Consider the following 15,809-nt stretch of genomic DNA (forward strand, 5'->3'; position numbering starts at 1 on the left):
ATTGGGCTGTCAACCAGACCTTTTGCAATACCCTTAAAGCCAGGAACTTTTCAGTACCCCCTCATATATTGCTAAAATTGTCAAAGAATAAGTATAAAGTTTACAGTGGACTTTTGTAGGTGTTAAATCATAAAATTTTCCTGTATATAAATGAATTTTAAAATTAAAAAAATGTAATAAAATACACTTTACCTGAATGACTGGCGGGAAAATCCACGAATGATACAGGAATGGTACTAACAAGCCATATATTTGAACAAGAGCTTGAACACATAGATTGACATCATTCAAAAAAGCTGCTATGTCAACTGCAAGCAACATCTTTTTGCATTCAACTAAGTGCTTTTTCTGAAAAAGACAAAATAAAAAAAACAATAAAAATATTTATATAACTGAATGGATATCACTATCTAAGTTGTTAGGTTCCTGTGCTAAAATTAGCCATTACATGAAACCCTTGTACTGTCACGTGGTTGATTTCACTTCACAATCACAGATTGTGGGTTCAATCCCATTGAAAGGTACATTGGAAAATTGCTTTCCAGCCAAATCTCAAGTTGACCAATATTTTGTGAGTGTGTATCATCAGCATCATATTGAATCAGAAAAAAAATTTGTTGAGGGAGATTTCCTACAGCTAGATTCTTTTCCTGTTCCAACCCTCACTTGTTTCCAAGTAAGGTAATATTTCACTGAGATATATTTTTACAGAAGAATGGAAATGCAGGACACCTTGTGATAGGTTTTGGTAAAAATAGATCCTTTTGTTATAGTAGCTGTCAGTTGTCTACGAAAATAACTTTGAATAAGCTTTTGCAGTATTTCAGTGTCCTAATAGGTATTCTTTGATAGAAATGTGTTCACAAATTTTATTTTCACATATGACAACTAGTTGTTGTTTTGCCCTAAGTCAGCACTGATCACATAGATTTATGATTAAATACTTTCCAATGATGATCATAGGACATTCTAGAACCACTTTATTTAAAATGCCTTTGCTTTGTTAAGACAGCTCTGTGCAATACAAAGACTGAGAAATTTCCTAATCCATCACCACAGATAAGAAAAGAAAGAGAACAATTCTGTTGTAGCTTGTCAAAATAACTGAGAACTAATGGGTGGCCTGAATTAATGTATGGTTCGTAAATAAAAAAAAAATACTGGTACACTGTTGATTACAATGACAAATGTTCCAGTTGATCTGATCAATGGAACAGCCAGCTCATGAAATTAATTTGCAAGTAGTTGAACATTCGACAGACACATGTACCCTTAAAGTAGTTCACAATGAGCTTTAGCAGGGTACAGAATGTGATGTGACAAGGCCCTTTAAAAGACAGGTACTACTTATTTTTGCCAGCTGGATCGATTGGAGCAACATGAAATAGAGCGTCCTGATCGAAGACACAATGTGCCACCAGAAATCAAACTCACAACCTTATGATCATGAGCCAAATACCCTAACCACTAAGCTGCACACTGTCACCGGTTCATAAATAACATTAGTTTAAATTAGAAGTTGATGATAATGCTCACAAATAAAAGAAACTATTTGTTGTAGCAAACATATGATGCTTGATCAATAAGTATCTGGACTGTTGCCATAGTAACGAGGCTAAAGCATGCAAAGCAAAGCTGCTTGGCACCGATTGATCTTGAACTCTGCTGTGCATGCACATGAAGTTTTAACGTCCTAGATCACTTCTGCTGTTTACAGCAGTGCTTGGAAGGAAGGTGTGACCATGGCAGAGAAAGTTGTCATGGCAATATTTACTCAGAGGCCTATGCAAAGTTGCAGAAAGTGTAAGGAGAGGGGCGTATGAATCGCACACAAGTGTACTAGTGGTTCAGATGTTTCCAAGATGGCCAAAAAATGTCGATATTGATGAACACTCTGGGAGACCTGCAACCAGGAGAACTGAGAAAAACATCACGATGTGTGTGCAGCTGTGAGGGGAAATCATTGAGTCACCATCCATGACTTATCAGAGATGTGCAGATTAGTTATGGTTCAGTTCAGTCCACTATCACTGAAGATAGGGGTATGAGACATGTGTCTTCGAAGTTTGTGCCAAAACTGCTTTCAGCTAACTAAAAAGATACTTGAGTTTCAGTTGCAGATCTCCTTAATTGTATGAAAAACAATGAAAACTTTTTGAAAACTTTGCATAGGCCTCTGAGCAGGTATCACCAAGCTTTTGGCTAAATTTGTTGCAGATTCTCTGCTCAACTTTCTCTGTCATGATCAACGCGATGAGCACACGCTACACACCTTCCTTCCAAGCACTACTGTAAACAGCGAAAGTAAGCTAGACTATTAAAACTTAGTGCACATGCACAGCAGAGTTCAAGGTCAAGGTCAATCAAGCAGCTTCATTCTCCATGCTTTAGCTTCGTTACTATTGCAACAATCCGGATACTTATTGATCAGACCATGTAAATCACCAAACAAGTGAAGTGTAATTCAGTTCATCCTCATCATCATCATTATCATCATCCATCATTTAACATCTGTTTTCCATGCTGGTATGGATAAGACAGTTTGACTAGAACTGGTAAGCCAGTGAGCTGCATCAGGCTCCAGTCTGTTTTGGCTTGGTTTCTACAGTGGATGCCCTTCCTAATGCCAACCACTCCATAGAGTGTACTGGTTGTCTTTTACTTGTCACTGGCAAAAGTGTTTTCTGCATGTCACTAGAACAGGTGCCTTTTATGTGTCACCAGCACAGGTGTCACTCGTGTCTCTGCATGAGTGCCTTTCACATGTCACCAGCATTGGCCATGACTATGATTTCACTTAGCTAGATATGTTTTCTCAAGCAAAACATATTATACGAATATATAAATAAACCAGTCACTCACCTGTCTTATTTGAAATGGACCATCAGCACAAAGTTTATCACAGAACAACTTTCCTGTACGAATGTTTATGTTAGAAGATGTCATAACACATGTGTAAAGTTGTATCATAAATATTGGAGAGGCTGTAAGCCGTACAGTCTTATTTATTCTGTAATAGAATTAATGGTTAACTTATATTTAGAAAGATAACAAACTATGCAATCATTTTTTTAAAGTTTTAAGGTATTCTTTGAAGAATTAAGTTTAAAAAAATTTCAGATGCAACACTTAGTCTTCACCGTCATTTAATAAGCTTCCATGCTGGCATGGGTTGGACATGTCAACAGGGATCTGATGTATGCACCAAAGGCTAACAGTCCTTCCTAAGCCCAGCCTCTTTACAAAGTGTACAGGTTATAGTATGGGTTGTGTATCCTGCATTTTTTTGTAGCAGAAACATGGCCACTCACAAAGACCCGGGCAAAAAGGATTGACAACCTTAACAGCAGATCCCTGAGGACCATCGAGAATATCAGATGGTACCAACATGTCTCAAACAAAGAGCTGCATATGCGCATGTATCAGCTCACAGCTTCCTGTCTTATAGCCGTCTTCCACATGCACTGGCACGGATATACCCTCCACCTCCCACCAGATCGCCCTACCAGGATCTTATTCTTGTTTGACACAGCAGCTGCAGGCTGGAAGAGGCCCCAAGGCAGACCCCATACCAGATGGCTGGACATGATTAAGCAAGATCTCCAGAGGAACAACATCACCTTGGAGGATGCAGAGGGGTTGGCACAGAACCACCAGTGATGGAGGGCACTGGTGGACCTCGTTAGCTCTATGCACAATGACACCTCTGAGACTGCTAGCCTGGGATGACTCCAGCTCCATCGAGCAAGAACAGAGAGAAAGAGAGAGAGAGAGAGAGAAAGAGAGAGAGAGCAACAAAAGTGAATATCACCACATAACTTGCAAGATTAAGGGCCTACAGTGGACTTAGTAACTAAGAGAGAAAAGCAAGGGATGGGTATAAGTAGGGATGGGTGAAGGAGAGTGAGAAAGATGAAAAGAAAAGATTTATAATTGAGGAGAATGGATTCAGAGTGTAATAGAGGAACAGAGTAATACAGCAGTCATTAATTAAAAGGGGAAGTTGACTGGGATCAGGGGAAAGAGATTAGTGACAAGGGTTATTGAGAAAGAATGGGGATAGATTGCAAAGGTGATAGGGTGGGTTGTTTATCCTACTTTGTAAGGGTAAGTGTGGATAGGTGTGAAAAAAAAAGAGACAGGGAGGAGTAACAAAGGTGGAGGGGAATCCTGAGGAAATTTCTTGAAAAGAGAGGTGTGAGGGGGTAATTGCTGGTAACATGAGAAGGGATATTGGAGGAGGCAAAGAAAATGTAGGGAGAGACCAGTGAGATAAAATGAGAAAGAGAGGAAGAGCAGTTACGGAAGATGTTCTTTTACAAATACAGAATTCTATTGAGAGGACATTTTTCATAGAACAATAACACTCTGCTTCTATCAAGAAAATGGCCTTGTTTGTATTTAGAAAAGGAGTGGGTAGAAATTCCATACACTGTACCCAATGCAAACTATAGACACATTAGAAGTGTGGTGGAATCAGATAAGAGTTTGTGGCAGATGAGCAGGAGCAATAAACATTATGAGCACATGGGAAATAAGACTTTTCAAATGCTCAAGAAGTAAAAGATGACTTCTGTTACCTTGGTGTCCTAATTAACAGTGGAGGAGGACATTCTGAAAGTATAGTTGCTACAATAAAAATAGGCTGGAGAAAGTTCAGAGAGCTTTTAACTCTGTTGGTAAAAGGTAGATAGAGTGTATGATGCTTGCACACAAACAGTAATGCTACAGGGTTGTGAAACATGAGCCATGAATACAGAGGACATGGAAAAAAAAAGAGAAAGAAATGTGGCAAGCATGTTCCTTTGGATGTGCAACATCATTATGATGAATGACAAAATACAAATGTGTTGAAAAAATTGGGCTTAAGAAGAATCAGATATTGTGTGCAAGGGAGAAGACTGTATTGGTATGATCATGTGAAGCATGTAGATGAGGACAGAGAAGTACTGTTAACATAATGTGAATGGAGCTTAAGCAAAAGGGAAACTCAGGAAGACATGGAACAAAGTAGTGAAGGTTGATATCAAAACTTGGAACCTTGCGGAATAGCTGAGAAAAGTCTTAGACAACTAGAGATATGTAGTACTTGAAAAGACCCAGCAATCACAGCAAAGCTGAGGTTCTGAATGCCTCATCATCATCATCATCATTATTTAACATCCACTTTCTATGCTGGCAAAGGTTGGACATATTGAGTATATTTAAACCGAGTCCCTTATCCAGTTTCCCCGTCAAGCCTTCTCTACCACCAATCATCACTCTGTCACTGAGCCCACCATCACTTACCTAACTGCAATATTCTGTTGTTGTAATTAAATGATTTAAATTAATTCATCACCATCTTTCTCTATGATATCAGTTATCTTTCACACAACCTGGAACCACTTCACTTCCATCTTTTATTCTTTACATTGTCCTTCTCTACTCACATTTCCTCTTGATCATCCTCTGTACTACCAAATTATCTATCCCTCTCTATCACCATACATCTCTTACTCTCACTACACATTATATATCTCTCTCTCTCTTTACACTGTCTTGCAGCCTACTCCCCCACATCTCACCTTCTCTCATCCTTCCGCAGTCTGCTATATTATTATTACTATTTTACTGCTCTTCACCCCTTTCTGTACTACTTGTCACCATCTTGCCTACCATCCCATTGACTCATATCTAATACTGACCTCCCCTCAACCTTTGTTCGTTATTCATTATATTCACTCCAACCATATTCTTACTCCATCTCTGACTATCCCTCACTCTTTCCATACATTCTTGCAACCTCTACTCTTCTACCCATCCTTCCTCTTCTTCAGTCCCCATTCCTATTCACCTCCTTGTATCCTGAGGGCTCACCTTCACATCTCATCACCATCACCTTTGTCTTTCTTTCTAGCTCTACCCTGATTATTCCTATCTACACTTCTGTCATGTGAGTAATCTTGAATCTCTTCTACAGTAAGAAACTGACCTCACTCATGTTGGTACCATGCAAAAATACCCAGTTACATACACTCTGTAAAGTTGTTGGAATTAGGAAGAGCATCCAGCAGGAGAAACCATGTCAAAAGAGACATTGGAGCACGATGCCATTCTCTGACTAATCAGAATCTGTTGAGCCATCCAACCTATAGCAGCATGGAAGATGGGTGTTAAATAAGGATGAAGATGATGATGATGATGATGAATGATTTTTAAGAAAAATTTTTACTCAAAGCATGGTAGCTATTTTAAAGTTGGATGACTACTCTGCATTTAAATCTTGCCATGACTTTATCCATTTGCTAAATCTGTGAGTTGCCTTCAAGTAGATTAGTGGCAGCTTCTGAAACAAATCTGTTGATGCTTAGTTAATTCCCTTGAGATATTTAACAATAACAACACTGATCATTTTCATTTACCTGGGAAATTTTCGAAAATATTTCTTAACTGTTGAACTATTTTCTGCTGTTGAAGGAGAATCAAAATGCTTTACAAAGTGAGAGCACACATTGTCAAATATGTGTAGTGAGATGGAGAAACACTTCAGTTGGTAGGAGATCTGTAAAATAAATGAGAAACTATAATATCCGTATGTGTGTGTGTGTGTGTGTGTGTGTGTGTGTGTGTGTGCGTGTATGTATGTATGGATGGATGCATGCATGCATGCATGCATGTATGTAAAGTAATATTTGTAGCCACTTCAACATGGCTGTCCATTTGTATGGACTCTACTGCGATTTTCAGTTGAAACACTCCTGTCACAGCCTGGGACCTTGAAGACTGCTTTAATGCAAGAAAGTATACTAGTCCCTTAATATTTGATATTCAATATTTCATCTATTCAATAAGACAATCAATACTTCATTTCATTTTACTATATATACTATTTATACTATATATTCTATATTCTACATTAATATTATAAAGAATATAAATAAAACATAAAAAACAGACAGAGTTGGAATTCCTTTGAATAATATATATCCCTCTATACACAATCATACAAACCCCTTTTTATTTATATATATATATATATATATATATATATATATATATATCATCATCATCATCATCATCGTTTAACGTCCATTTTCCGCGCTAGCACAGGTTGGACGGTTTGACCGGGGTCTGGGAAGCCAGGAGGCTGCACCAGGCTCCAGTCTGATCTGGCAGAGTTTCTACAGCTGGATGCCCTTCCTAACGCCAACCACTCCGCGAGTGTAGTGGGTGCTTTTTACGTGCCACCTGCACAGGTGCCAGGTGGGTCTGGCATCAGTCACGATCGGTTCGAGCTTTTAACATGCCAGCGGCACGGAAGCCAACCAAGGCGGCGCTGGCATCGGCCACGTTCAGATGGTGCTTTTTGGGGGTGCAGGTAATATAGGGAAGCACCAGTGGGGAGGGTTGGGGTAAGGAGGAACGATGACAGCTAGGGTTGATGCAGGTTCGTAGGAAATAAAACGCAGGACATCACGAGTGGAGGAGGGGACTGGAAGGAGATAGCCGGTTGAGGCAGTGACAGATTCAATAACAGGAGGAAACATAGGATAGGTGGGGCAGTTGATGAGCTGCGGCGCTAGCTGCTTGTCTTGGTGGTGGTGGGGGGTAATACACAGTGAAAGCATGTGAGGAGAAGGGGTAGGAGGGAGAGACACACATAATGGTGGTGGGGGAGGGCATATCCGGTGTAGATGGTGTGAACAGTGAGAACAGTGAGAACAGTGTTCACCGGTATTGGTGGTGGGGGTGGGAGTGGAAAAGGGCGGGCGCACCGCGAATGGTGAAGATCGAATTAAAGGATTGAAGGTACTTTAGAGAAACGGGCGGGAAATGGCGATGTTTTTTGGGGTAGCATAGAGAAAGAAAAAGGAAAGCAAAGCACGTTGGTGGTATAAGTTCAAAACATTTAAACGGTAGGCAAATGTATGTATGTATGAAAAAGAAGGGAGAAATCTTAGCTTGCTTATAGACATCGCTGTGAATCGGAGAAGAAATGATAGGAGTGGGGAGAGAAGGTGCATATAAATAGATTGACCGGAAGTCTGAGTTTGGGGAAGAAGGAAGTTTGGTTGGGGCTAATAATGGCGATTTTGGGTTTGAAGGCACCGCGAATGGTGAAGATCGAATTAAAGGATTGAAGGTACTTTAGAGAAACGGGCGGGAAATGGCGATGTTTTTTGGGGTAGCATAGAGAAAGAAAAAGGAAAGCAAAGCACGTTGGTGGTATATATATATATATATATATATATACATACATACATACATACACATATATAAAATACAAAATGGGACAAGAATGCAAAACATCCAGACAACTAGGTGATACAAAAAGGGACAACAAAACATTCAGATAGATGATACAAAGAAAACAAGGACAGGTCATTTGAAGTTTTCTATCTTCAGTCAAGAACCAGATTATTCTTGCAATTTCAGTTGATTATTCTTGAGATTGCTCCAATCTGGCCGGGATCAAGGAAAAACTAAGCTAAGAGCATTAGATTCCTTGGAAGAAAGCATAAAATGTATACAAAAACAAGGACGGAAAAAACGGACACTGTTACACTAATAAAAATACAATAAAAATAATAACATCACATAACAACAGGTGTCTTTCGACTAAGGACGAATTGAATTAAGCTGGTGCATGTGGAAATGAAACCCTACGGCAGAGATACAAAAATTTCACAAACACAAGGAAGAATATCGATTGCATGTACAATGGTCAGACCCAGAAAGAAAGAGCGAGCAGTCTGGCTGATTGGTCACAGGAGAAGAGAAGAGAGAGAAGTAGAAGCAGAGGGACAGAAGAATTGAGGAGGGGGAAAAAAAGAGAGAGAAGTAGAAACAGAGGGACAGAAGAATTAAGGAGGGTTAAGAAAAAATGACAGGGACACAGTGAAGTGAAAAGTGGAGGGAAAGTGAGTAAGAAGAGAAGGCAAAGCAATGTGAGAGAGGGGGAATGAAAGAACGAAAAGTGGAATGAACGAATAAGCATGAAAAGGTTGATAGCAATAGAATTATACAAGATTTTGTAAAATGTGTACTTACATATAAGAGAACAAAGTGTACATATGCCGCTATATATATATATATAGACACCATGATAGATCATTAGCCACTACACACATTTTTTTCTCTCCTTGTTTTTTCTGTGTACCTTTCTCTAGAAGAGCGTAGGTTTGAAACGTAAAAGAGTTTTTCTATTCCTGAGTGCTATACTAATACATCTGTTTGTTTTGTACACAACCTGTCTTCATCTTTTGTTTATTTTCGTAAACTTTCCCTTTATATATATATATATATATATATATATATATATATATATTTCCTTGGGTTTGTGTCTATGTTTTCGTTTCTCATTGTGTTCGACGTTTTTTTGGTGTCCTGTACTCATATATGCATGTATATATACATGTAGAGGTAGGTACGTACATATATGTATATATATATGCATATGTTTTATTTATTAATATATTATATGACGGAATGCATGCATCCCTTTCTAAGTAAGATTGTTCTTGATATTAATTTTGATGCGCACTCTTAACCTTTCTGTCCCCTCCCTTTCTCAGCCTTCATTCTTTGATTTCCTTTTCTTCCACTTAACTGTCTCTCCCTCTCTCTCATTCTTCACTCTCTCTCTCTCCCTCTCTCTCATTCTTCATTCTTTCTGGTTTCCTCACAACCATTCCCCTTTCTTCTCTCCCTTTCTCTTACTCCTCCTCCTCCCTCCCGCCGTTAACCCGCGCCGGGAGCCTTGCCACCTTCTTTCTCACCCGACCTTCTTGAGGTGTGGACGGCAATTTTCTTTGCCCCCTTCGCCGTCCACAGAAATAGCGTTCGTAATACTTTATTTCGTTCGGCTTAACAGCCCTTCTTGTCTTGTTATTTTCCTTATCCTGTCTTTTACTGCTTATATTTTGTACTGTCGTTACTGTCCTGTTTTTGTTACCATTTTTACCCCTCTGCAAAAAGATCTCAAATTTTATTTGATTTGCTTTTCGCAGGAAGGAAAGTTTCTATCAAAGATACGTCTTACCTTCACCTTCAAAATGTGGAGTAGATGAAACCATGGCGACTGAAGAAGGGGTTTTTTGCTTGTGTTATTTGTCCTGTACTCATATATGCGTGCATATATACATGTAGAGGTAGGTACATACATATATGTATATATATATATATGCATATGTTTTATTTATTAATATATATATATATATATAATATATATATATATATATATATATATATATATATATATATAGGCGCAGGAGTGGCTGTGTGGTAAGTAGCTTGCTAACCAATCACATTGTTCCGGGTTCAGTCCCACTGCGTGGCATCTTGGGCAAGTGTCTTCTGCTATAGCCCCGGGCCGACCAATGCCTTGTGAGTGGATTTGGTAGACGGAAACTGAAAGAAGCCTGTCGTATATATGTATATATATATATGTGTGTATGTGTTTGTGTGTCTGTATTTGTCCCCCTAGCATTGCTTGACAACCGATGCTGGTGTGTTTACGTCCCCGTCACTTTGCGGTTCGGCAAAAGAGACCGATAGAATAAGTACTGGGCTTACAAAGAATAAGTCCTGGGGTCGATTTGCTCGACTAAAAAAAAAGGCGGTGCTCCAGCATGGCCGCAGTCAAATGACTGAAACAAGTAAAAGAGAGATATATATATATATAAAATACAAAATCTGACAAGAATGCAAAACATCTGGACAACTAGGTGATACAAAAAGGGACAACAAAACATCAAGATACATGATACAAAGTAAACAAGGACAGGTCATTCGGGAAATGGTAAGACAACAAAAGAATGAAAGAGACCATGATATTATGTAAATAGAGGAATTTATCTGTAAATATAATATGTGACATTTATTCGGTAGCCACGATAAAACTCCGAGTTTCGGATGTCAGGGTGGAAACCTACGCCGGCATCTCTTCAGTTATTGGACCATCAAAAAAATGCTATGAAAATGACTGTTAAACAAAGTGAAATTACTGTATGATTGACCATTATTAAGACAAAAGAGCTATTAGAATGACCGCATAAAGGTAAGGAAGTAAAAATGTTCATAGCAATTGCGTAAGCACGCATGTCCATGCATGCACATGCGTGCCCACACACCAACGTACATGTGCCTATATGTATATACTCATCCACCCTCACTTGAAACACACACATATGCGCACCCACACATTTGCCAAAAGAAAAATGTATATATACATACACACTCCAAGAGTGTGTGTGTGTGTGTATATATATATGTATGTATATATATACTAGCAGTATCACCTGGTGTTGCTGGGTTTGTTTTGACCCTTTAGAATTGGAATTTTTGAAAAGTAAAAAATTTGCATTATGCAACTTGTTATTCTCTTCAATTGAACATTTTTCCAGTTGAAATACACCGATAAATGGTGACACAGCAGTCAAAAATCGTAAAAAATAGGGATTTTCATAGAAAAAAAGCACCTTTTTGAAGTAAATAATTTTTGGTGTTAACATGGTCCGATTTGAATTTTATCTTCTACAGAATGAAAAGCAAGCCTTCTTCTATCATACTCTCAATTTTTGTCAAGTTGCGCTGCAGGGTCTTGAAGGAGATAGTGTTAGTTGAAGGCTACCAAACCTGCCACACACAGACAACTTCAGCTTTATATATATATATTTCTTTACTACCCACAAGGGGCTAAACACAGAGAGGACAAACAAACGGATTAAGTCGATTATATCGACCCCAGTGCGTAACTGGTACTTATTTAATCGACCCCGAAAGGATGAAAGGTAAAGTTGACCTCGGCGGAATTTGAACTCACAACGTAGCAGCAGACGAAATACGGCTACGCATTTCGCCTGGCGTGCTAACGTCTCTGCCAGCTCGCCGCCTTTTCCAGCTTGCCTTATATATATAGATTTGCTACACACTACTTTCCATCCTTAATAATGAAACTTGGTAGATCCAAAAGTTAAACGCTCACACACACACACAGATACACACACAGACACACAAGTTGAGTTTTATATATATAGATTTCTCACCGGGGATTTTAGGGGAGAGTTTCAGGGAGTCGCTGGCGATGTATCGTGATGATCAAAAATCCGGCCTGCTAAAATTTGGTTAAAGTGATTCAAACTGCAGACTCAACACAAAATGGTCACATTTAATTCAAAGCGTTAAAAATGTTATGAAAACAATTGGTATGTGTTCACAAAGTCCAAATGATTAATACGAAAAAACCCTCCAGGCTACATCCCGAAAATTCATTTCTTTGCCGAATTTCTACAATGTTTACAGCGATTCGTTTTTATATCTTGATTTTTTATTTTTCATGCAATTTACGCATGCTTGCACGTGTGGTGAACACAGTTCAAGTCAAACAGCTGACTGAGTAAAGTTCACTATTCAATGCATGGGATAAGGCCTAAACAAACACATTATCGATTTTTGCACTTGCGAGATGAATTTTGGAACAGAAATAGCGCAGTTCAATTTTCATTCGCCTAAACTTTAAGTGACCCATTTTTGGTGGTTCTACGATTTGTTGGCTAGGAGGAGATGTGCCGGGAAGTTAAACACACAGACACACACACAGACACAGACACAGACACAGGCACAGACACAGACACACAAGTTGAGTTTTATATATATAAATATATATATACAGAGAGAGAGAGAGAGAGAAATGAAGAGAGAAAGAGGGACAGACAGAGAGACTAAGAGACATGTGTGTGTTTGGTACACATCTATCAATCTCTCTCTCTCTCTCTGAATTTGTTGACAAACTTTTTTCATTTACTTTTTTTGTTTCTTTTATTTTTTCCCTTGTCTAGCTTGAAATTTTCAGTTAACATTTTAACCAAAGTAAATAGATGGTTCATCTATGTAGTTTGATCTTAATATAGGGCCCCTCAACTGCAAATGCCCCCTGTGACCACATGGGTTGCAAGGGCTTGCAATGGCCCAGGATGGGCCTCACGAAGGTAAGGTGGCTGAATTCCTTTCAAGCGTTGGGCCTCATGGAGGCAAAGTGGCTCAGTTCCTTTCGAGTGTTGAGCCTCATGGAGGCAATGACCAAGACCTTTTGTATAATGTTGTGCTTGAGAAGAAGACCCATCAAGCCGGTCACACAAGTTGGCACCTGTGCTGGTAACATGTAAACACACCCCAGTGACATGCAAGTGGCACATAAAAACATCCATTACACTCTCAGAGTGGTTAGTGTTAGGAATGGCATCCAGCTGCAGAAAACCATACCACTTCAGACTGGAGTCTGGTGTAGCCTTCCAGCATGCCACCTCAATCAAACCATCTAACCCATGCCAGCATGGACAATGGACGTTAAATGATGATGATGATGATAATGTCATATTTTATATCCAGTAAATTTCACATTATTCAAATGCATTTTGTGCTTATACAGCTTCAATGTTTGATTTTGTATATTTATGTACATAGGAACTTTTATGGATTTCGATATAACATTAAAGATGTCATTTATAATATATTACATCAAAACATTTGTTAATGCAAAATTTATTCTTACCTGACACAGAAATACGTATGTTAAAGGTATAGATAATGAGCTGGACACAAGAATTGGTGTAGTGCTCTCTCCAATATTATCTCCAATTAGTTTACCGTCACTAGTGTAAGCACCCAATGCAAAAACATACTGTTGGTTAGTTTTCATACCAGTCACTATAATTTCTTTGTAGCTTGCAGGTACCTGCATGAAATAGAGTAATTTATTTCAAACAATAAATCTAATAAAATCCCCAAAGCATTTGTATTATTATCTGTTCCAACACATAGGTTCACATGAAGAATCTTGCAAACCAAAACCAATATATCATGACAATTAGTTTTCAATTAGTTCTAAAAACATAATCAATAGTCAAAACTTTATTTAGAAAATGACTATTGAATGCAAATTGTGTTTGAGCATTAGCTCATTTATATTTCTACTTCTATGTTAGCATGGTTTACAATAATCCCACTCCTGTTTTATGATATAAGTAAGACCCAATATTTTCATGCCTGTTTTAACTATTCCATTCCACATTTCCTTGTTACATTTGTAATATCGTTCCTTCTGCCCCATGCCATTTCTATACCCAGGATCCAGATAACATTCCGTTATTAGTACAGTTGTGTTTCTTACATATAATATCCCATGCCTTAGACGTTCAGTCAGTTGCTCAGCCTTTTCTTTGTATATTTCTATCATTCTGCAGTAATAACCTCTTATTTCCCATCACCCTCATCCTATATTGTACCATTCATTTTCATGACTTTCTTTCACAATCACTTTTACACTTCTTGCTTTGTACTTATTCTCAGCTACTTTATTTTTCAACATCACAAAGGTTACAACAAACACAAAATAAATACTCTAAGCAGGTGATACAATAAACACATCTTGCCTCCACTGTTATACAAGCTGTCTAGAAGGAAATCCAGCTGTAAAATATAAGGTTAAATGTATCAAGAAATGTGATCCTTCCTATATGCTACATTTGTATCCCACATCAGATATTTTTCAACAGTTTTCATTCTGTTTATTAAACAATAAAATACGATAAACTCAAAAGTTTAATCAAAATTTCAAATAGATAGTAAAAAATATTACTAAGTTTCCTGTTCCAGGTACTGGAGTATCATTTAATCTGACTTTATTATAGCTGGTTGTTATAATTTGAGCAAACAGCCGATACCAGCACACCTGAAATATAGATTAAAAAAAGGATGTTTAATTCTTGAAAAATAGAAAGATAATGGTAACTAATATTTAAATCTGTGGACAAAACTGAAAGAAAAAGTGACAAATGTATTGACTGAAGTTGAATGTTTAGTTAAAAATCCTTTGAAGACTCAACAAATAATATTTTTTGGCATCTATTCTGCAGATGATGATGACGACAACGGCGATGACGATGATGATGATGATGATGATGATGATGATGATGGTGATGTACCAGGCTCCATTGTCTGTCCTGTCACGGTTTCTACTGCTGGATACCCTTCCTAGTGTCAACCAACAAACAGAGTTTACTAGGTGCTTTTTATGTGGTACCAGCACCTGTGCTTTTAACATGGCACTGGCATGAGTGCTTTTTATGTGGCACCGGTATCAATTCTGCTGTGTCAGATAGGCCTTCTTGAGTACAGCAATGCGCAAGATATCTTGACCCTTAGTCATCTCCTTCATAAGGCTCAGTATCTTGAGATCAGCCTTCATATTCATATTAAATAATCTTTTATTATATATTTAATTTTTATGTAGCAATATCAATCAAAATTATAAAGAACAGTTTAATATTTTTTTGAATCACAGAGTTATTCACAGGGTTAGTGCTAATCTGGGCTGATATGGTATTAAATGGATGCGAGAGAAATATCTATCAGAATAACACATTGGTCAATCTCATATAGTTTTCCACATAAGAAGAATTTAACTGAGCTCTGTAGCAGCTAACAATGGCTCCACTGTCTACTATCAGCTGCAGGACTTAAATATAGCTAGACAGACTTGGTTAATTACTGTTAGTTTTCTTGAGTACAGAAAAAAACTCAATAGTAGTGACGGTATGGGAAATGCTGAATCTCTCGGTTATGACTGGTTATTCAGGACTCTACCCATTAAGTCATTGCTGATCCCTCAGGCAAAATCAAAATAATATTTACAAAAGATAAAGATAGGTGCCAGCGTAGCTGTATGGTAATAAGTTTACTTCCTTACCACATGATTTTGGGTTCAAACATGTGTCTTCTACTATAGCTGCAGGCCAATCAAGGTCCTGTGAGTGAATTTGGTAGAC

At 38.1% G+C, this 15,809-nt stretch overlaps 1 protein-coding gene across 1 annotated transcript in view; it reads right to left on the reverse strand.

Annotated features, from left to right (window-relative positions):
* Nucleotides 1–15,809, reverse strand: part of LOC115210519 (cilia- and flagella-associated protein 54-like) — a 229,776-nt gene that overhangs the window by 155,277 nt on the left and 58,690 nt on the right. The window contains exons 20-24 of the mRNA XM_036502203.1: nucleotides 14,621–14,713; nucleotides 13,535–13,717; nucleotides 6,405–6,544; nucleotides 2,863–3,010; nucleotides 193–348 (exon numbers count right to left, since the gene is read on the reverse strand). Of these exons, the coding sequence (XP_036358096.1) occupies nucleotides 193–348; nucleotides 2,863–3,010; nucleotides 6,405–6,544; nucleotides 13,535–13,717; nucleotides 14,621–14,713 (720 nt within the window). The remainder of the gene's footprint in view (nucleotides 1–192; nucleotides 349–2,862; nucleotides 3,011–6,404; nucleotides 6,545–13,534; nucleotides 13,718–14,620; nucleotides 14,714–15,809) is intronic.

The sequence above is a fragment of the Octopus sinensis genome, linkage group LG4, assembly GCF_006345805.1.
Source record: "Octopus sinensis linkage group LG4, ASM634580v1, whole genome shotgun sequence".
Lineage (NCBI taxonomy): Eukaryota > Metazoa > Mollusca > Cephalopoda > Octopoda > Octopodidae > Octopus > Octopus sinensis.